This window comes from Leuresthes tenuis, unplaced genomic scaffold, assembly GCF_036924035.1.
Source record: "Leuresthes tenuis unplaced genomic scaffold, fLeuTen1.0.hap1 SCAF_10, whole genome shotgun sequence".
Lineage (NCBI taxonomy): Eukaryota > Metazoa > Chordata > Actinopteri > Atheriniformes > Atherinopsidae > Leuresthes > Leuresthes tenuis.
In genome coordinates, this window is record NW_027325364.1 from 7,609,742 (window position 1) to 7,630,598 (window position 20,857).

The 20,857-nt window shown below is 40.0% G+C and overlaps 1 protein-coding gene across 1 annotated transcript in view; it reads right to left on the bottom strand.

Moving 5' to 3' along the window:
• Positions 1 to 20,857, bottom strand: part of bbs9 (Bardet-Biedl syndrome 9) — a 148,888-nt gene that overhangs the window by 88,038 nt on the left and 39,993 nt on the right. Inside the window, exons 15-18 of the mRNA XM_072393775.1 lie at positions 9,638 to 9,778; positions 8,837 to 8,932; positions 7,585 to 7,757; positions 7,301 to 7,453 (exon numbers count right to left, since the gene is read on the bottom strand). Coding sequence (XP_072249876.1) covers positions 7,301 to 7,453; positions 7,585 to 7,757; positions 8,837 to 8,932; positions 9,638 to 9,778 — 563 coding nt within the window. The remainder of the gene's footprint in view (positions 1 to 7,300; positions 7,454 to 7,584; positions 7,758 to 8,836; positions 8,933 to 9,637; positions 9,779 to 20,857) is intronic.

A 20,857-nucleotide genomic window follows, 5' to 3' on the forward strand; every position in this document is an offset into this window, starting at 1 on the left:
ACACATTTTATGACTTCTCAGTTGTACAGGGAATTAGTGTCTCTGTTAATCTTGCACTTTACAGCAGGAGATTCTCTGCTGGAGAGGCGTTCTCACAGCTTAAAATATTACAAAGTAGCGTTAGGGTAAAGCGTTTAGATCAGAGCATGTTGAGAATGTTTTAAGTGGCTCAGTGAGGATTGTTTTCGTGTTGACTTCAATAGTATATGTATTTGAAAGCAGCCACGATGGTGACAACCATGTGGAAAACAACGTACGCGCCAGTAGAAAAGAGCGCGATGCCTCAGTGCTTATCAACACTCATGCTCCGTAGCTGGAAAAGCACTTCTGTGTTCATGCATGGGCGCTTGCAGATTTTTCAGACTTCTTACTCGGTAGCTGGATGGATTATCCCAGCACAAAGCTAGGAGCAAATGCTATTAACATTTGCTTTCTCGTACGCAGCCCTTTGGAATAGTTCTGGAGAATGTTCAGGGCCACAGCCCATGTGCTAAAGCAGCTTTTATCTTTTTTTAATTTCCACCCCTCACTTCTATTTCTCTTTGAACTCCCTCAGTCCACCTCCTCATTTTTCTGTTTTTCAGTATCTTCACATTTGGAATATACACACAGTCTTGATTCTTTGTATTTCTATGTCTTTCGAGCCTTAGCCTTTTCATCTCTCCATCTCTTCTCTCTCTGTATTTCCCCCTCTGATCCCCTCCTCGACAGTCTCCTACCCCTCCCACCCCTGACCACATCCATATGTTAATAATAAAGTCTCCTCCAGCCCCACCACATCTATGTGGAAATCATCTGGTAGGTCATCTATGCCTGTCTGATAAAGAACAGCACAGATGCTTCATCCTTAATGCTCTCCTCATCCCTCCATGTTTTTTAACATGACTTTCATACTACAGCATATGCCGAGCCCCAAAAAATGTGGCTTGACCCCTGTGGAGCTGGTATGGATTGCGAGTTATCCCACCCGCAACCACTGCAGCATTTAATGAGCCTGAACCTGATTAAAATCTGGGGGAGGTGAATAAAATGAAACTTGACCTGATCAAGCCTGAGGGAATTAAAAGAAATTAGAGCCAGACTTGGCCCAAACCGATTCGGTGGTCAAAGAACCGCAGATCTGATTTGTGCTGAGAAGCAAAGTTTCATCACAAACGTTTGTCGGATCCTACTGATACTCGGCGAATTCTGACATTTCAACTTTAAGCATACTTTTTTTCATTGACCCAGTGCCACTTAGAATTCAACAGAAGACAAATTTAAAACCAATACAATTAAAGGAACTTGGCAATATCCTCTAATTTCTCTATCTGTGACTAATCAAAGCTTGACAGTAGACAAAAGTATGATAATAAGAATTCCAAAATAGATCAATAAAGCCATGATAAGCTATAATATCACACTTTCAGATCATCCTAGTTTGTGACAGTGTGGTTTAAAGGATACAATAAAACAATTTAAATAAATAAATACCTCGCTGTAAAAAATGAAGACATAACTTCACTCTATACAGCTGGGAAACATGTTAGAGAAGTCATACAGAGCCGCTACAGGCGGAAGACATATGTTTGTTTAATTTATGTGGAGTTGCGATCCATAATGCAAGCTGAATAGTAACTTATATTTGCTGTTTTGGTTTCCAACATCTGCTGAGAAAAGTGTCCAAAAACTTTTCTGTTTGCGGCTGGACAGGTTGGGAACTATGGTTTTTTCGTGCTTCTTCTGAAAACAGCTGCTTAATTTGGCTGAAAGCACTCAATGAAAGTGAATTATAGAGCACACTAAAGCTGCAGGCCAAACTAGTAAACTTCAGAGCTGATGGGAACAGCATAAAGTAAATAAATTTTGTATCTTCAAATAATGCCTCTCAGATTGCCCATTTGATTCAATGTTAATGTGAAAACATTGTGAGGCTTTCAGCAAAATCATGTAGTTGCCTTAGTCTGACCATAAAGCTCAAAAGAAGAGTTAATAAATCTGATGTGAGCCATTGTAAGGTGATGACAAATAACCTATTTTCATGCTTAAATTTGAAAACCTTGTCAGCATAAAGAGAAGAAATGTGAATTGAAATGATTAAACGATCAGAGGAATTAGAATAATGGTTGTTGTTTGAGGGGGGTGTGATAATTGTTTTCTTACTTGCATGTCTACCTGCTTTTAGGCAAACACCTGAGGCTCTCACAGTCAGCATACCGTGTGTGTGTGTGTGTGTGTGTCTGCTGGGTTATGCCGTGGCTCCTCATAAAAGATAGAAAGTCAAATCCAGTCGACCCCCAGGCGACACTCACACATAGACCCATAGACGAAAGAGCTGAGTGTCAGTCAGCTGAATGAAAGACAGCCATTCATTGATAAGACGGACAGTCACATAAACAGACTGTCTGAAGGAAAACAAGACAGACCACCGACACCCCTCTGTGCTTCATTCAGCCTCGAGAAGGGTCTTAGTGTGTGCATTGGTGAGAGAGAGAGAAAGCTTGGAGTGTAAATGTTTTTGTTCTTGGGGTAAAGTATCTCCTGGGGGAAGTTAGAAGTTTATTCAAAGGGAGAGACAGAGAGAGGAAGTGTCTCAGCTCCCATCTGTCCTTTAATCTGAGAATCAAACACACAAGGCACCTGAGGGACTAACATTCACACCAGATAAACACACATGCTCTGCCTCTTCTTATGAACACACACTTGTTAATGTGCTAACACACTAACAGTCCACTGACACAGGAGGGCACAGGAGCTCAGGATGCATGGATGCAAACACACAAATTTACAAGTATGTGCAAAGCAACATACATCTCAAAACTTCTATGCAAGTTACCACAACAAAAGCTTCCAAGATGCTTGTTTGTCAAAGGTCACTTAAGATGAGCCTTTATTTCTGCACTTCAGACTTGAGGAGATTCACACATCCATTTAGAATCAGACAAAACTCTTCAGTCGGGTAAATACTTCTACAAGCAGAATCATGCGCACATTATCTGATAAAACACAGTGGATATTGCAGATAATCACAGATAATGGTTTCTACTAAGTTTACAGCCATGTACAGACATGCTATCAGTAAATTTGCACAAATAAATACAGAATGATTACATTTGCTAATGTGCATGCTATCACGAATGTGAAAACATCATATAAGCCAAATTAAGTACATGTACATAAATCTGCTTCAAATGTACACATCGACACAGGACGTGAGAGGCCCAGCTGTTAATGGTGGTGGTCCTTCACTCCACAGTGGAATCTGTGTTTCGCCATGTTTAGAGCTCCATTTGGGGCCAGATAAATCAAGCTGCTGTCTACCAGAAGCCTCCATTAGGGGCCCTGCGTGGCCCCTGGACGGCCTGTCAGTCACCCTGTCAGTCAGCAAGCCGCCCTCTTCCAACGTTTGAACTCATAATTACAGGGAGACTCAGCTTGGCTTGGCCCTGCCTGGCTCCCAAGCCCCCCCCATCACCACCTCCCAGACAGCGGTACTTGCTAGCCCAGGGCTAATGCTAATACTAACAAACGACGGGCGTTTCGCCGGGAGGCAAAAGAGAGGAAAACTGAAGAAAACATTTATAGAAACTAAAAAGTCTCTCTCCTTTTTTTTTCCAGCCCTTCTTGGCCTTTTCTTCATCCATTTCCCACAAACTTATTAGGACATTTTAGTTTGTATTTCTCTGAGTGACAGTCCTGGGTTTCCTTTCAAGTTTGAAAGGAGAGCAAGTTAGTTAGAATGAGGAACACTAATGCTAGGCTAACCTCTGCCAGCCGGAGATTAATCAAACCCCAGTTAGAGGGGAGAGTGTAAAATACAGGGGCTGTGATGACTGATGGCTTTTTAAGCAGTAACAGGTAGGGAGGTGGAGAAGAAACACACCTCTGACCAGGACAGAAGACAGAAATCCTTGGAGCAGAGCTGGGAATTACCTGCAGCCACCAAACAAGCTGGTTAATTTGGTCCATTGGTGGATGGTCTTCTCTACCAGCTTCACTGACACATAACAAACCATCATTCATAGGTCTAACTTTATTCTGAAACTCATCAATCATAAGCAACTGGTTGAAGCATTGGGTGTATTTTGGAATCCAGCCACCGTAGTCGGCAGATGAAAAAGTTTCTTGCACTTACACACGCACACATAAAGTCAGACGTGGCTCGCTAGCCCTCTGGAATTCATGAATAAAATATAGACCTATAAAGGCAGCATGAACAATGGAAATATTATCCTCCACAGCATAAATGCACAGCCGACCACAGAGTATTCTCTTAGGGAGCTCATTCCTCTTATCTCTGACGGCTCGTCGGCGATGGCCGGCCGCTGCATGTGGAGACGCACACCGCTAACGAGGGGGAAATCCCCACACACACACACCCACCCACCCACCCCCATCACCCAAGATTGATGCAGAAAATTTACCCAGCAGACATTCCTCTGAGCTGAAATGAAAGAGGTGCCTGGTTCACCAGCATTCCTGATTGGCCACACATTCCTTTACCATTCTAACAACAGTGTGATTGCAGGCATGGAGCCACAGCTTTATGAAGTAAACTTTCATAAATGTTCTACTTTCTAAATATTCAAACGAGGTTTCACCTGGTGGATGATTTTTAGTAGGAGCTACTTGATTCAAATGCCTGGTCCTGACTGGAAAAGATCATGGTGGGAGAAGTGAAGGCGCTTTGTCCCACCTTCCTACAGCCACACAGTAAAGTGCCTTTGAGCAACATGCAAGTAATGAAATGGGAATATGATATGTAAACTTCACCGTAACTAAATCATTGTTAAATGTTTTGTTTATCATTTCCTCTCAAAAAGCTTAAAAAGACAGAGTTTTACAAAGAAATGTTTCTCTGTATTGAAGTGATTATAAAGAGAATTGGATTTTCCTCAAAAGGAAAATCAATAAGAAATACGCGAGCATTTTCTTTAAAAATGCCAATGATAAGCAAATTATTGAATAAAATCCTCAAAGATCGAACAAGAACAAGGAAAAAATAATCAAATTAAAAGCATCCCCTTTCAAAGATTGAAAATCAGGATTTGATGTAACCTTATAAAATCTGTCTTGTTATAGCAGCCAAACTGCTGAGCTGTCCCTGGCCTCGGAAGCATGACTCTTAATACTGTCATGAATTATTAATTTGACGCATTCATCACTCTTCCGACCAGTCATCGATAGCCTCCATTATGGCGGGTGTGTATACATTACAGAGTGTATAGTGTGTCAGAAACTTCCCGCATACGAGCCGATGGATGGCGGGAAGAGCAGAAAACAGAGAGAAAAAGACTGAGAGAATGAATGGGTGATGGACAGGAGTGACAGCAGAAAGCATTAGCCTGAGGAGGCAGAGTCACGATTTCACAGCAACAAACAGTGAGAATGGCAGGAGACGATGGCATGTTGACGATAGACGATACAATTTACAGACTGGAAGTCAACAGTGTGAGTTATTAGGTTACACAAAGTTTTATAGAGCTCCTTACATCAACTTCCAGTGATATTAGATTAGTGAGGTACCAAAACCAATAATGAATTATCATATGGCATTTGTAGTGTGGTGAATTTTTATTTAAGTTACCAGTATGAATTGTATGAATCAGGCTAAAAACTCTGCATTTTAAATGGCATGAGCAGGTTAAGTGAAGAGTGAGGGCCGTGCCTTCTACCCAATGGAGATGCATAGTGTCCTCAGGCTGTCAATCTGATTCATCTCTTTAGTGTCACTTTGACCAACATGGCCACATCACAGTAACAAAAAGGCTTTAAACCAGTAAACAATCCAGTTGGTGACATCACGGTGGCAATGTTCATCTTTTATATAGAGCATGCGGTTGCATCTAGCCGGTAGCATGGGGAAACACAGCATCTTAAACATGTAAAAATGATGACTTCTATGTGGATCCGAAGGTTTCACTCTGATTTTCACTATGGTAATGCCACAGTGGGATCCCAATACAATTTCATCAAATCCAAAGAACTTACCTGTAGACTGTCTGTATAGCATGCCTCCAACAATATTATCACAATAAGTGCTGATGACTAAATAGTTTAGTCTATAGACATTAAGCAGAGTGAGTATGTTAATGTTTAGATCAGGCTCCCTGAATGCTTATCGAAGCGAGAACCAAGCCAGCCCAAGATGAACAATGTTTATTTGCGTTTCAACAACATTAAGAACTTCAACAAGCTCATTCATTTCCTCTCACTAAGCTCCAACCAAATCTCAGAACCTTGAAAGTTCATTTGCATTAAATGAATACAATATTAGAGCACTGAGCTGGACAGAGAGGGTGGCTCTGATCACACAGAGCTAAATAGTGACGTACTGACAGCTTTAACAGCTAATGAAGAGATGATGTCACCCAGCCTCACTACTCTAACGAGAAGCTAATGGACGGTGGAAGTGGTGACCGCCAATTCCTCCTCTAGAGTAAACAGCAGGGGCAAGCAACCATCACTTTGTCTCACTCTCACACACACACACACACACACACACAACATAACCGTGACACTAAAACAGCTCCACCCTCTCATACGTCAAAGTTAAACAAAGGGAGAGACAAAAGTTTTACGACTGCTTTGATTTAGAATCAGCTTAATTCTGACCTCAGCTACACTGCACACTCGCATGCATGTCAGGCCTCTGCCCAAATATCCAGCACCTCAACACAAAAAGTCTGAACCCTTTGAAAGCCTCTTGAAGGTATCACAAAGTGAAGACCATCCAAGACGTCCTTATGTTCCACAAATGTCCTAAACGCTAATTGTCCCTCTGAAAGGTAGATGTACACACACAGACACACAGTGATGATGTGTTAGTGTGGATTTACAGTGGGAAGTTTGTACTCTGGTGATTTATGGACTTCCTCTGTTTAGGTGATTAGCTGTGAGCTCACACCCAGTTGGACACATACACAAAAAGTCACATAAGTTTAAACAGATACGGCCTGTTTATGGTGCGTGTCTCAGCACTGTCTAAAAGTCTCTGTTGCATAAATGACATATTTCTGTGTGTGAAAGTAGCACAGAACGCTGAAAAAATACACCTAGATGAAGTCACAGTGGCAGCACAGTAGGTTAGGTTACCAGAGTTTCCTCTCCCTATCTTCCGGTAATTTCTAGGGTGTTTTCAAGCCGGATGGGACATATAGCTGCTAGAAAGTGCATCATCTATGTTAGGGTGTCTCTCAAAGGTATCTTAATATGAGGCTGAAACACCTCATCTGGGTCAACAATGACTTTCTACTTAAAACAATCCAAATGGAGTTACATCCAGCCGGCAGTGGACTTAATCTGTGTGTGAGTCTCTAACCTGGGTGTAAGTGGCATCCAGGAGTGTGTCCAGGTTCTGCAGAGGTGCTGGGGTTTTGTCTTTGAATCGGGTCAGCAGACGGCGCTGGATGGCTCTGAACTGGACTGCTCGCTCTGACAGCAGATCCTGATATTGTTGAGCACTGACACGTAGCTAACAAACACAAAAAGACACAAATGTTTCACTTCTCTGAGGTAGCTTCCCATTACATCAGACAAAACCAAAAGCCTATTTCTTTCTTTATGTCTAACCTTTACACATGAAGTGTTTGGGTGGGTTTGTACCTGAAAGTGATGGTCTAAAGACAGGAAGTACTCCTGCAGTGGGAGTGGACCAGTGAAGCCTTTCTTGAAGTCTTTGATTCCCAGTTTGGCAAAATGCTGATCAAACCTCTGAACCAGTTCCTTCACCACCAACCACATGTCCTCAAAGCTGTCACTCTGAATACGGTAGCGCTCTGATAAACAGACACAGTTAACAGAGGCTGAGAAAATTCAGCCATCGGGAGTTAACTCGAACATTAAAGCCATCACACGGTGCTGGAGCCTGTCAATGTGTAGTTTCTACTATGACCTCCGTTTACCACACTACAACCTCAGGATTTTATTTTTTATTTTTTTAAACTTCTAAAACCTGAGGGTTAAAACTGTCTGTGAAAGCCTTTTATTTCTCAAAACTATTTGAGAGGTCTCTCTTTGAGAGGATTTGATTGTAAATTGAAAACTTTGGCCTCATGTTCATTAAGATTCTTAAAAATCTGAACATTTGTCTTTAAAATGCTGATGTGAAGTGCATCGCTCCGGGTTGGAAAGGTAAACACACAGCTATTGATTCTGTCAAAGTACAATATTCCATGTTTTTAGCCCAAAATAGTTCCTGGAGTTGCTTTGTGGTATGTTTTAAGTCGTTATCCATCGGTGCTAAGGAACCTTTTTTAAAATCAACCTTGCTGCATTTGGTTAAATCTCCACAGATGACACAGCCCTTTATATTCAATAATTAGTCTGGATGCTTATGTCTACTGTGACATAATTAATAAACAGCGAGGACATAATGGATGAATGTGTACTGATGTGCCTTGAGAAGTCAAGACGACATGAAAGAAAAAAATGAATGAAACAATACTTTATTTATCCCAAAATGTATTTATTTATTTATCATATCATAATTGAGTATTTGGAAGTTAACGTTTGGAAAAATAATTAAGATATCAGTGATCGGGTTTGGTGGGAGCTGCTGAGAAGGGGAAATATCAAAAGGCCTCATTTTAACACACTATCAGATATGAAAAGTTATCACAAAGTACTAAATGTTGTTAAACTGTCACAGTAATGAGGGAAGTATTCTTAATTGTAAGGCTTAAAAGTTTAAAAAAAGGAAAAAAATATCTAAAGATATTAAGAGGCATTAAAGGCCTCAACAGCAATGGATTGGCTTTAGAAATAAAAGCATGTCAAAAAATTTAACCCAACACCGAAACCAGCATTGATGGAAACAAATCAGTGTCACATTGTTTGTTTGCTGTCGAGGACTCACGGGAGGTCTTGGAGGCCTGCACGGTAACTTTGGCTCCTGACAGAAACTGAAAAGCCAAACTATTCCCATCCTTATCTTCTGACTTTGCTGAAAACTCTGCAGAGGGAGACAGAGAGGAGAAGGGGAAAAAAGCAGTGTGATGAGACAGATAGGACAGTCTATCATGATACAGGACGCCAACAAGGGGGAACAAGACAAAGTCACACTCTTCACTAAGACACACAATATAAGCTCACACAAATGCATCATTATAAGGAAGAATACAATCTGTAGGAACACTAAGTGTGTGTTTAGACGTTAGAGCTGCTGACTGTAGCCGATTGTCAGATAAGTGGAAAACAGGAAAGAGGTTCCCAGAGCTGAAATACACAGATTCACAAATAAACATGTATAAACACATTTGTATAAATACACAACCACACAGACACATAACAGTTAATTGTATACACATTCCCACAGCTACACCCCCCCCCCCCGTTTCTGTAATTTGCCTGAGTGTGATGACCACTTCACTGATTATAACCTATAAAGAAAACAATAGCAGCACAGATCTGTTTGAATAGAAGTAAAAGGACATGTACTGACTTTTTTTTTTCACTTGTGCTTCACTGACCTTATATTTTCTTTCTAAGTCTAAAAGCATTGGACGGTATGACAACATTTTTCTAGCTGTTTACATAAAAAATACTTAAGATACAGTTGCATAATCACGACAGCCTTGTTTTTTTTGGTAACCTGCTAACAGCATCAGTATACATGAGCATGTATACTGATGTGTGTGTGTGTGTGTGTGTGTGTTACCTTGAAAGATGGAGCCGAGGTCAACTGGTTGCTGGTTGGTGTCTACAGTGATCTTAAACTTGGTGGTTTTGGCTGGAGACGAAGGTACACACACCAACGCCAAGGGAAGACTGAACCTGGACTGCAGAACTCTGGGAACCCCTGAGAAAAAGTAAAGACATCACAGTCCAAAAATGTTTTCCACTTTACTAAAACTAGAGCACATATTACTAAGATGATTCATTCCGCAACATTTTATGCCACTCTATAAATCTCCCTTCCTGATGTCTGCAGCCCCAATAGGTAGCACGCTGCGAGTCAAACGAGGTCACAACATTGAGTTTTAGGCTATCTCTTCAAACAGTAGTCAGGTTAACATTTGTTAACACAGTCAGCACTGCAGATGTTCAGATTACACAAGTACCCCGGTGCTGCGAGACTGAGAGACTCAACATCAACACTGAGTGTGGAGGTGTGTTTGTCGGAGATCTGAAAGGGAAATCTTGTGAAAAGTGGGGGGGAATTTTGAGAGAAAAAGTAATAAAGAAAGAAGGGAGGACGCAATTTAAGGCCAATGACAACTATGTTCTGAGCCTAAGCAGTGCTGAGCTTGGCAGAAATCTACACTTAGCAAGAATAACAGAGTGAGGGAAAAGAGAAATGGAGGAAAACAGTTGTTAAGAAGAGATGGAGAAAGGTAACCAGGGGAGAGGAGGTGAGCTAACGACAGGAGAGGGAGAAAAACCTGTGGAAATAAACCGGCATGAGAACGACTGAAAGAAAAATAATATGAAAATTGACAGCAGGGGCAGGAGGGAGGGACAGTTTAATTACGGAAAGTTCCAGGTTATTACAGATAGTAATAATTACCTACAACTACTGTGCACCTTTTCATTCCAGACAAGCAATTATTGTGCGATTATGTGAATAATTCAATTTGGTTTGAATACATGAGCTGAGGCAGGGAAAGAATAAGGGAAGTGGTAAAGCCAAGAAAAACAGCAGAGAACAGAAAGAGCAGGAGAGGAGAAAGGAAATGGATCGCATTTAAAAAGAGAAAGGTTTGTGGTCCACTTTCTTCACTCCTCACTCCCTTCATTTCTCAATGACCCTTCATTCTGGATGACTGAACAGTTAAACAACAAAATCCCATCAAACAAACACAGCACAGGGTTATACACACATGATGTCAATGTGATTATGTTGCACATTTACTAGATATGTGAGAAATTGTTCACACTTAAACGGAGCCTTTTAACCTTGGCAAATCTCTACATGTTTCTTATTCACACGTCCATACAGCACTGTTTTATCATCATACACACGCTCATATGTGTGGGGGGTGCAGTGTATTCCCAATGGACACTTTGCTGTCGGAGGGGTTGGGGGATAAAAAACAAATTACGAGCTTGCATTCTGGTAGTTACCACACAACCCCAACTCCAATAAAGTTAAAAGGAAGAATATAGCGCAATGATTTGTAAATTACATGAACCAATATTTGATTTCTATTTACTATTTCTCACTAGTAAATAGAAAACATCACATATTGAAAGAGAAACATTTGAATATTTCATGAAAAACAGTATAGCTCATCCTGTATTTGATGGAGGCAAACGCGTCTCAAAAAAGATGAGACAGATGCAACAAAAGGCTGAAAAAGTAAGTAGTACTAACAAGAAACAGGTACACGTTGCAACTAGTTATATTAATTGGCAACAGGTCAGTAATATGTTTGGGTATATAAAGAGAACCTTAGTGAGGCAGAGCCTCTCAAAGTAAAGATGGACAGAGGTGCTGCAGACTGCAATATAATGGGTCTATAACTTGTGCAGCCGCTTCAGATTAATGTTCCTCATTGTAAAATTGCAAGGGCTTTGAATGTTCCAGCATCTGCAGTGGATCATCAAAAGATTTGGAGAATCTGGAGACATAGCTGAAAATCAATATTGGATACCCATGATCTTCAGTCCCACAGGTGGCACTGCATTAAACACAGCCAAAATCCTGTAATGGAAACCCCTGCATGGGCTTAGGAACAATTCCAGAAATCATGTGTGTGAACAGTTCGATGTGCCATCCACAAATGAAGGTTAAAGCTCTATCATATAAAGAAGAAGCCACATGTGAACATGAAACTTTACCGTATTCTCAGGGCCAAAACTTATTTAAAACATACAGAGACAAAATGGAAAACTGTTTGGTGGTAAGGCTGATTAAAGTTTAAATGTCTTTTTTACAAATCATGTCTTCTGCCAGACTAAAGAGGAGAGGAACGATCCTATCGTCAGTGCTCAGTTCAAAAAGCCTACATCTCTGATGATATGGGGGTCCATTCATGCCTATGAAACTGGCAAATCGAACATCTGGAAAGGTGTTCGATAACGGGTTAATTGTAGAAGAGTCCAGGTGCTGGACTGGCCTGCCAGCAGTCCAGACCTTTCACCATTTGAAAACATTTTGTGCATCGTGGAAATCAAAATATAACAAAGAAGACAGCTAGAATCCTATCACACAAGAATTTGACATCATTCCTCTCCCAACAACTGCACCTCAGTTCCCTGATGTGATATTTTTTCTCATCTACTGTGATTAACATTGGAACTGAGGCTGCAGTTCTTTTCTTGTCCCATCCCTACCTCCACATAACCAAGCTGCCACCCTAAATACTCAGACCTTTCTGCATTGTAAATGCACAGGTTCATGTCGTCTTAAAAAAACACTCCAAACAGACTATGTTGTGAGATTGTCAGGGAGGTGAATTTTGAATTTGTCTGCACTACTTGTTTTAATTCTTTTTAAAAATACAGTGGAAGGAAAAGTAGCAGACTGTTGTTGCCTGAGGCAACGCTTAAGTGCAAAGACCAGAATGAAGGAGTAGGAGTAGATGACTTAAAACTATTTCTAAGTTATATCAAATTGAGGATATTATGTTTCTCTTACAGTCTCAAGTTTTATTCTGTAGTAGGCTGGCTCCTATTCTGATTTTGTGTGTACATTGACTTAAATGCTCAGACACGTCAGACACCGCAACCTTTGATCTTCATCTTGATAGCTGCTTGCAGTTGATTGATGTAGGAAATTAAGCTTTATCGACTTAAAATCACAACTGCCCCGCTGCTGTTGAACCTCTATTGTACTTTGGACTGATTCCAATATGTTGTAAAGTGCCTCTGTATGTGTGTGTGTGTGTGTGTGTGTGTGTGTGACGGAGAAGGAGGAAGAGAGCACAGAGTTTATTTGAGTAGAGGACCACTGTACAGGATCAGGTTCTTACCACAGCTATAGTGATCTCACCCCGTGTGTGTGTCAAAGTTATGTGTGGACAGTGAACGTAATACACACATGCTATCTAGGTGTGTGTGTGTGTGTGTGAACCCCAGGGGAAACAATAAAAGAAACAAGCACTCCAGTCCTTAAAAACCTTACTTGCTAATTTGCAAGCAGAATTGCTAAATGAAAAGCAGCTCCAGGTATGGATTTTTGGATGTTGTAGTTTGACATATGATGACTACAGTTCCCATCTCTTTTAAGGGTGCATTAGTTATCTTATTTTTGATGTTATGCATTTGGCTGCCAGATGTCAGTGAAAAACTAACTTCCCTTTGCCAGTTTTTAACAAGCTGGAATAAAAGACACCTACAATACACAAGACATCACATAATACTTCACTCATAAGTCACGTGGCCAACATACATCAGTGTCCTATGTCATAAAACTAATGATATTCTACACATCAACCCTACTATTGTAACTACCAAACCATGCCTGGTCATTTGAAGCTGAGAGTAGCAGAAAAACATATACAGCTACATAAATGTGTGTGTGTACTACTGCAGAGCCTCTAAAGTCCACTACAGATTACAGGACATCCTCCTCTGCATCAAAGCACACAAACTCAGACAGACTAAAACAAACACTGGCTGACAACTACGAACACTATTCCTGGACTACTTCTGGATACATGTGTGTGTCTATGTGTATACACTAATGTATTCAGTGAAGACATTTTGGTAGGTTGAGGGATTTAAGCGCTAAGACTTGGTTTTAATATCATTGTATGTGTTGGTATTTAACTGTTATGGTTAAGGATGGGGAAAGAGGAAAAGCATGTCCTCACAAAGATAGCCATAAAAATGTGTGGTGAAAGATAAGAGTCCATGTGTTTCTGTCTGGAAGTGCATGTGAGACAGATTATATTTCTTTGTAAACAGCATAAAGTATAAAAGGATAAATGGATATAAATGCATATTTATATTTTCCATAAAGTGAGGAAATGTGTGTGAGGGTGTGTGTGTTCAGACTCTTGCCAAGTATCACATATCAGGAACATAAACACTCGGCAGCAGTCTCTTCCTGTATATACAGTAGTGTGTGTGTGTGTGTGTGTGTGTGTCTGCATGTCTGAGTGTAAAGGACACTGAATATGCTTGAATATGAGTGCATCTCTCATGTATATGTGTGCATTTACAGTACATGTTTGTCTTTTTTGAATAAAGACAGTGTGCACTACTACTACTTCTAGTCTATCCAGCTCTGCCACCAAACACTTACCTTTGGGATTAAGCTCTGCAGAAAGTAAGAAGAAAAGAGTTATTTGTTAAAAAAGAAAATTCTGAAAGATCAGAGAAACAGAAATGGCACGAGAAATAGACATTGCTCCTCTTGTCTGCTTTTATTGAGCGACAAAGATAAATGGAGGAAGTGGAGTCCAGTGTCTGGACATAAGAGGTCTGTGTGGAAACCTCCATCATCCTGCATGTGGATGTATACAAACTTTAAACACATTCTGGAAGGGCTTGCTTTTTGCCTTCCCACACACTTGGAAGTTTTAGCTGGAGGAACTCACAGCCCACAAATTCAGCCAAATGGATTCTAAATATGATAAGATTTCTAAATCCAATATAAAACATCCTCTTGTCAAGGTTAGCATGAAAATTATTCTGACAGAATGAGCAGAAAAAACTTTTATCCACTGAAACTGATGGTGTCAAGCGTTTTACTCTGTACCTCAGTGTTGCAGACAGGGATAGAACTATAACTGTTATCTGTGGAGACACAGACTGATAAGCCTGCACTGACTCTAGGTTTAAAAATGCCCAACCCTTATTTCAGTTTAAGTTGAGCTTAAGTTCTTTTTTGGCAATTATTTCACTTGTTCGCTGTATCTGAACATTTTTCTCAGGATGCTTCACTGGCTGAGCACTGCTTCTCAGATGAATTGACAAATTTGTTGACCACTCTAAAAATGATGTGGTCCAGAGCTATAAAATGATCCCAAAACTTTTATCACACCCCTATCCACAGCCACAGCTGACTGACACGCAGAGAAAGAGCCATTGATCTGAGGCTGGGCTAAGCTAGAGAAATGAAGACCAGGCCAATGAACTCCAACTATGCTACGCCTGCAGTAATTAATTAACCGTTGAAGCCCTGCATGTAACTATCATTCATCACGGCCAACATTTTTGCCTTTTCTTCGTGTCAAAATGATTCCAGCCAGGACCGCTCAATGCTGCCACCTTTCTGGGAAAACACAACAGACCTTGACTTCTGATTTCTTCAAGTTCTCAGCTTTTTTGAATTTGACACTTTTGGCTAACACTGAAAATCTTATTCTGCCAACGACATAAAGTTCCGTTCAAACAAACAGATTAGTAATAAAATGTGTTTGAAACTCGTCCTAGGGAATAAGATTGCTGTTGTAGTCAACTTCTACATGGACATAACCATGACAGACAACACGCATAATAAGCAACAAAAAAAACTGTAATATGGAAGACTTAAACTGAGATTGTATGAGCTCTCAGATGCAAAGAGTTGTAACAGCTTTGGTTGATAATCCAAATTTTCAGCTTGTGCATGTGCTGTGTATTGGACAGATTTGGGACACACTGACTTGATAGAGGCAATCAGCAAATTACTGGATGACAATACTCTTTTCAAACTGTATGACTGTGTGTTCGACTGCTTGCAAATATAAATGGCAATGTTAGCTTTTTAATGTATAGTTCTTTCTTGTGTGTGTATGCACGACTAAAAGCAATCTGCCAAACAGCATTTGAAATGTGTAGAAAAAGTAACACTAAATTATAAAAACAAGACTCAAATTGCTAAATCTGATTTGATTTGATTTTTTTAAGGGGAGAGCATCTTATGTCCTTGTTCCTCAGTGCCATATTTTTGCAGCTGCTCTGGGATTTAAACGGTCGGTCTGCTGCTTCTCTAACCTTTAGGCCACAGCAATAGAAGTCTGGAAGATTAAGCTGTGATTTGATTGGTCGAAGAGGATTTCCTGCAAAGGTGAATGAGAAGCAGATGGCAGATTGCAGGCCAATGAAAAGGCACTAAGGTGCTGAGTCAAAAAGTTCAGATCTTATTAAACTTGATGAAAGTCACGCTTCCTTATGACTGTCTCTCTTTCCTGTAAAAAGTCGGCAACATTCACTCTCATTTTAGAATAATTCTGCCTTGTCTTTCAAATTTTATTTATTTTTTATTTTTTTAACTATAAGTTATGATTAGCACAAAACATTCGGTTTATTGACTACACGGAGAGATTTACAGAACAACAATCATTTTGTGTTTGCTCAGCCCAAATATAGCATCACTAACTAAGTCAATGCTGTGCTTTTTATTGGTTAGTCCCTGAAATTTCTTATATAATTTCTAGTATTTTCTTTGACTAATTAAAACAGAAGTCTAAATTGTTTGAATTTCTTCTAAAAATTTATAAAACTGGGCAAAATGTGTTAGCAAGAAATGCTGTTTAGTGTGGATGCTTTAAAATGGAATAAATGTTCAAGGTGCTTCTATGTTGAAACTGCAGAATGAAGAGGAGACTGATCAGATGCCTCCTTAATGGAGTAAAAAAAACTCTCAAAGTTACAAAGACCAAATATTTTCACTAATTCCTTCTTCATGCTTCCACTGACGCCGGCGGTTACCTGCTTTTTTCCTTGTTTTTTCTTTGTTTTTTTAAGAATGTGAAAATATGTCACTAGAATATAATGTGGAGGCATTCAAGAAATGTTCAAAGCAAGACAACACATTTGGAGACTGTTGGGTGATCTACCTCAAATATGCCTGTAATATCTTCACACTGAGGAGTATTATCTAATCTTGAAATTCTAACCACTGTCATTATTTTATCTGAGCCTCAGATTACTGCAGTGAACTCGCCAAAGAAATGGGAGAGAGCAAAAAAAGCGGGAGAGAAAAAGAAGAAAAAGATTAAAACAACAAAAATGAAGGGAGAAAAATGAAAAGGAAAAGCAAAAAAAAGAAATTAGCAGAACAATCTATGTTGAGTGAATGCTTTGGCTAAATATAAAGGACATGTCAAATGAAGCGAAAAGGCTCTCATAGCAAACACACACACACACACACACACAGTAGCTACTCCTGGCCAGCTGCCAGCCAGTGTTGAATTGGTCTTTCCTGTTCTGGAATCTCCTATAACGGCTGAGAAATTCGACTGGATGGAATGAGAGAAATTCTGGATCCATTAGCCGGGGTTGTAGAAAAAAAAGACAGTTTAATGTTTCATGACTGTGAGTCTTTATTATATCAATAATAGCTGAGAAGGTTGAGAAGGTGTTCTTTGGTATAATTACCTACAGACTCACTACGTTTTTATGAGCCTTCGAATGAAATATCAGCTTTCAAAATATCCCTCCTGGTATTTTCTGCATTCCTTTTGTGCAAATCATTGTTGCTAAAACTTCTAAATTAAGTAAAGGATTCCATTTACATTCGCCTCCATCAGTTGACAACTTACTGGCTCATCTTCAGGCTAACCTTTTAGATGGACTCCCAGAGGGAACAGAGTGGTGTGGCTTGTGAGACAGATATTTAGGGTTTGATTCATGAATCACTGTATTGATATGTGCAGCATGAAGGTATAACGTATAACATATCGCCTTTTAAAATGTCATGACTGTCAATTACAAGAAAAGCTAATGACTTCAAACTGAAACCTACTGACTGTTGATGAGGTGTGTTCTTAAAAGTCTGAAATGAAATGACTTGATTCAAACGAATTTTCTTTTTTTCAATGTTATCAGGTGACTGAACCTCCTCATAATGGAACAAAGGAAAGTGTACAGTATACCAATCTGCACATTTTTATACATCTATATATATTGTGAGTAATTGGCACAGCTCATGAGAAAATAAGGGGGAAAATAATCTTCAAAAGTACCTAATCTCCCAATCTAAAACAATCCTGTAATTCACAAGAACTGAATTACTTGTTTCTTGGCCTGTGGCCTTACATTCCTCCAAATCTTACTAAGCTGTTGTTGTACAGTGCACACCAACAAAGAGGGCTAAGAACATGATCTGCTTGGCAGAGGTAACGAAGAACACCTACAAAAATTCCTTGCAAATGGACGTTAGACCTAATAGAGGAAGGATGCAACGAAATACTGCTGCTCCTGGAGACAACATGAGGAGATTTTGGTCACTTTAACAGGCTCAATAAAATAGGAGAAAACAATAAAGACTGCCAACCAGCTTCCTTGGTTTCCACACGAATTGGCTTAGTAGCCAATGAATCATGGCTGGCCATGTTTTATGGAAAGTATCAACATGGTTGCAACTTGGTGCTCAAATGAAAATGCCCATTGTGTATGTGAGCTAACAATGCACTGTAAATGCCAACTTGACCACTTGATCCCTTCAAGTGTGTTTGTGTAAAGCCCACTCTCAGGGTATTAGAAAAATCACAGAGGGGCACTAATGAAATTCTTTCTAGATTTTAACTACTCCTGCCATCATCAAGCCTCCTTTGAAGGGTTTAAGAAGTCAACAGTCTTCTTAAATGTCAAAGCCTTTGTAGAGCTTAAAGAAGGACACAGTAGCCTCAGGGTGGGATGGTGTTATGTGGAGTGGGTGGTGTGTAATCATCACCCCTGGGTGGCAGTGGATACAAAGTGATGCATTCCTCCCAAGCCAAGATAGCATTTAGGGGATGAGAGGCGATGAGGAATTACTTGAGATTAGCATTGGAGAAACAACCAAGGAATTACAACCATATTACAGCTCCTACATATTTATATACAAACACATGCATTTTAAAGTTGACCACTTTGCAAATCTCCATCTACATTGTGATGGGATAAGACTCTTTATGATGGTTGAATCACTGCAGAGTACACAACCAATGATGTGGGAAAAAGAACAGTGGTGGGGGTGGCGCTCATGCAACGTTGTTGCCTGGCTGTTTAAGGCATTGATTCCCAAAGGCTCTCCCCTTATCTGGTACCAGTTTTCTCAGTGTAGTCTACAAGGTCATAAAGATATCATCTGACAGAAACCAGTCGTCCATTTTCCAACCATAAGTACGGTCACATGCACAGTTCAGTCAAATCACAGTTACAGTTGAACTTGGCCATTCAGCTGAAACATTCTTGCCCAAGTATAGATGCACGGGTGGGGAATCAGCTATTGACTGACATTTCTCAGATGATGCGGTGGTAATAAAAATCAGGAGCAGTGATTCACTCATGAACAACGTGGTCCACTCCACTTCCCTTACCCGTCTTTCTTTTTATACACACCTTAGTGCATATGTCCTCTCTGTTTTCTTCCTCTTTCTTCCCAGGCTTGATATACCTTGTCCTCTGGCTGCTGTCCTGTCTTTCTCTCGACCCCACTATGTGCACATATATACATCCACCTGGCCTAATATTGAACCTCACCTCTGGTCTCCTTTTCCCATCTTATCTTCTTCCTCCAATCTGTAATAAACCTTTCTATTTCTGCTTACAGCCCAGCAGGTCCTTCCCGAAACACAAAATCAGCTTCCTACAGTTCCCCTTCAAGCTGCTTGGCTTTTAAGGCCCATTGAAACACTCCAGACTCCTTGTTTTTAAGCTATTTTTAGCGTCACAATAACGCTTAACAAGAAAGAAGCACTTCCCAATATTTCCAGACATTTCACATTAAGTGTGCTTCTGGGGAGGAGAAACCGTTTCACCAACAAGTGCCTGCCAAAGCAAATGTAATCCAAGGGAAACAATAGCACAAAAACATAGATTTTCTTTTTTTCTTCATGGCCCAATTTCCGAACAAACGTTTAAATAAATCTTTTTCTTTTTCCAATGCTTTTTTAAGGGAGGTCTGTGACATTTGAAATAAAGAGTGGGATTGTTGCTTTGGAAGTAATATCTTCCAGAAATATTGCAGGGCCTGGAAACAGATGCCTGGAGGCAGCAAGGGGATGAACTGAGCTTGTCTGGAAGGAGCCCAGATGTCCTTATGCCAATTCAGTGCTCTGTTAGCAGATGGTGTTCAGTGCTGTCACACAGCACTGGATGTGATATTATAGACCAGGCAGCTGCTAACTTCATAATGTTTTTAAAGTTGACGTTTGTGCTAGTATAGAAATACGTTTTACACTCTAAGTATTCGGTAGTATCACTACAACGACGTTAACACTAAAAAAAAAGTTTACACGCTGCACAAGAACACATCAACGTTAAATCAGATGTGCATACCTTAAAGGTCCAGATTACACTGTCATGAGTTGATTTAACAACGATGCAGAAAAGCACAAGTCAGTCAGGGATAGCTGCACACATTCTCAAGACATGGTGTTACACTTATTGCCACACATGCTTGTTTGAAAAAAATTAATCTGAAGCATATTGTCTGACCATCTGCAATGCGAGAGGATTTCTTGAGTTAAATGTTTTTGGACGTTTGGCAAACAAAGCTCAAAGTTTTATGTGAGGATATTTTCCAGAATCCGTTCAGAGCAAAAGCTAAATTAAATTTAAAGATATCATAACACCATACGCCACAAATAAGAAAGCTCACAGTTCATGGATACCTTCCATTACACTTAGCACACTAACAGCTGGTTTTATTGAAAAAAAAAAGTATGTTAAGTGAAGTAAGCTGTGTGAAACTGCTGAGATACTGTAAATACATGTTTGCAACTTAACAACTGCATCAGTGCTATTAGCAGCAAAGAGTTCATATTTAACTACAGTTACAAAGGAATCTAGGTTTAACGGTACGACCGATCAGTGCACTGAGGCACCTGCAAGTGCTGCTGGAGGAAGGACATTAAATTTAATGTCTGAGGGAAACATGGCTGAGAACAGCTACGCTCAATTGTTAAGCAACTTAACACTCAAATTAAATTTTTCTTTTCTTTCTTTTTTTTTCTTTTATTCATTTACTCTCTTAGGGCAACATGTTCATTGGATTTATTCTGTGACATAAAGTCAA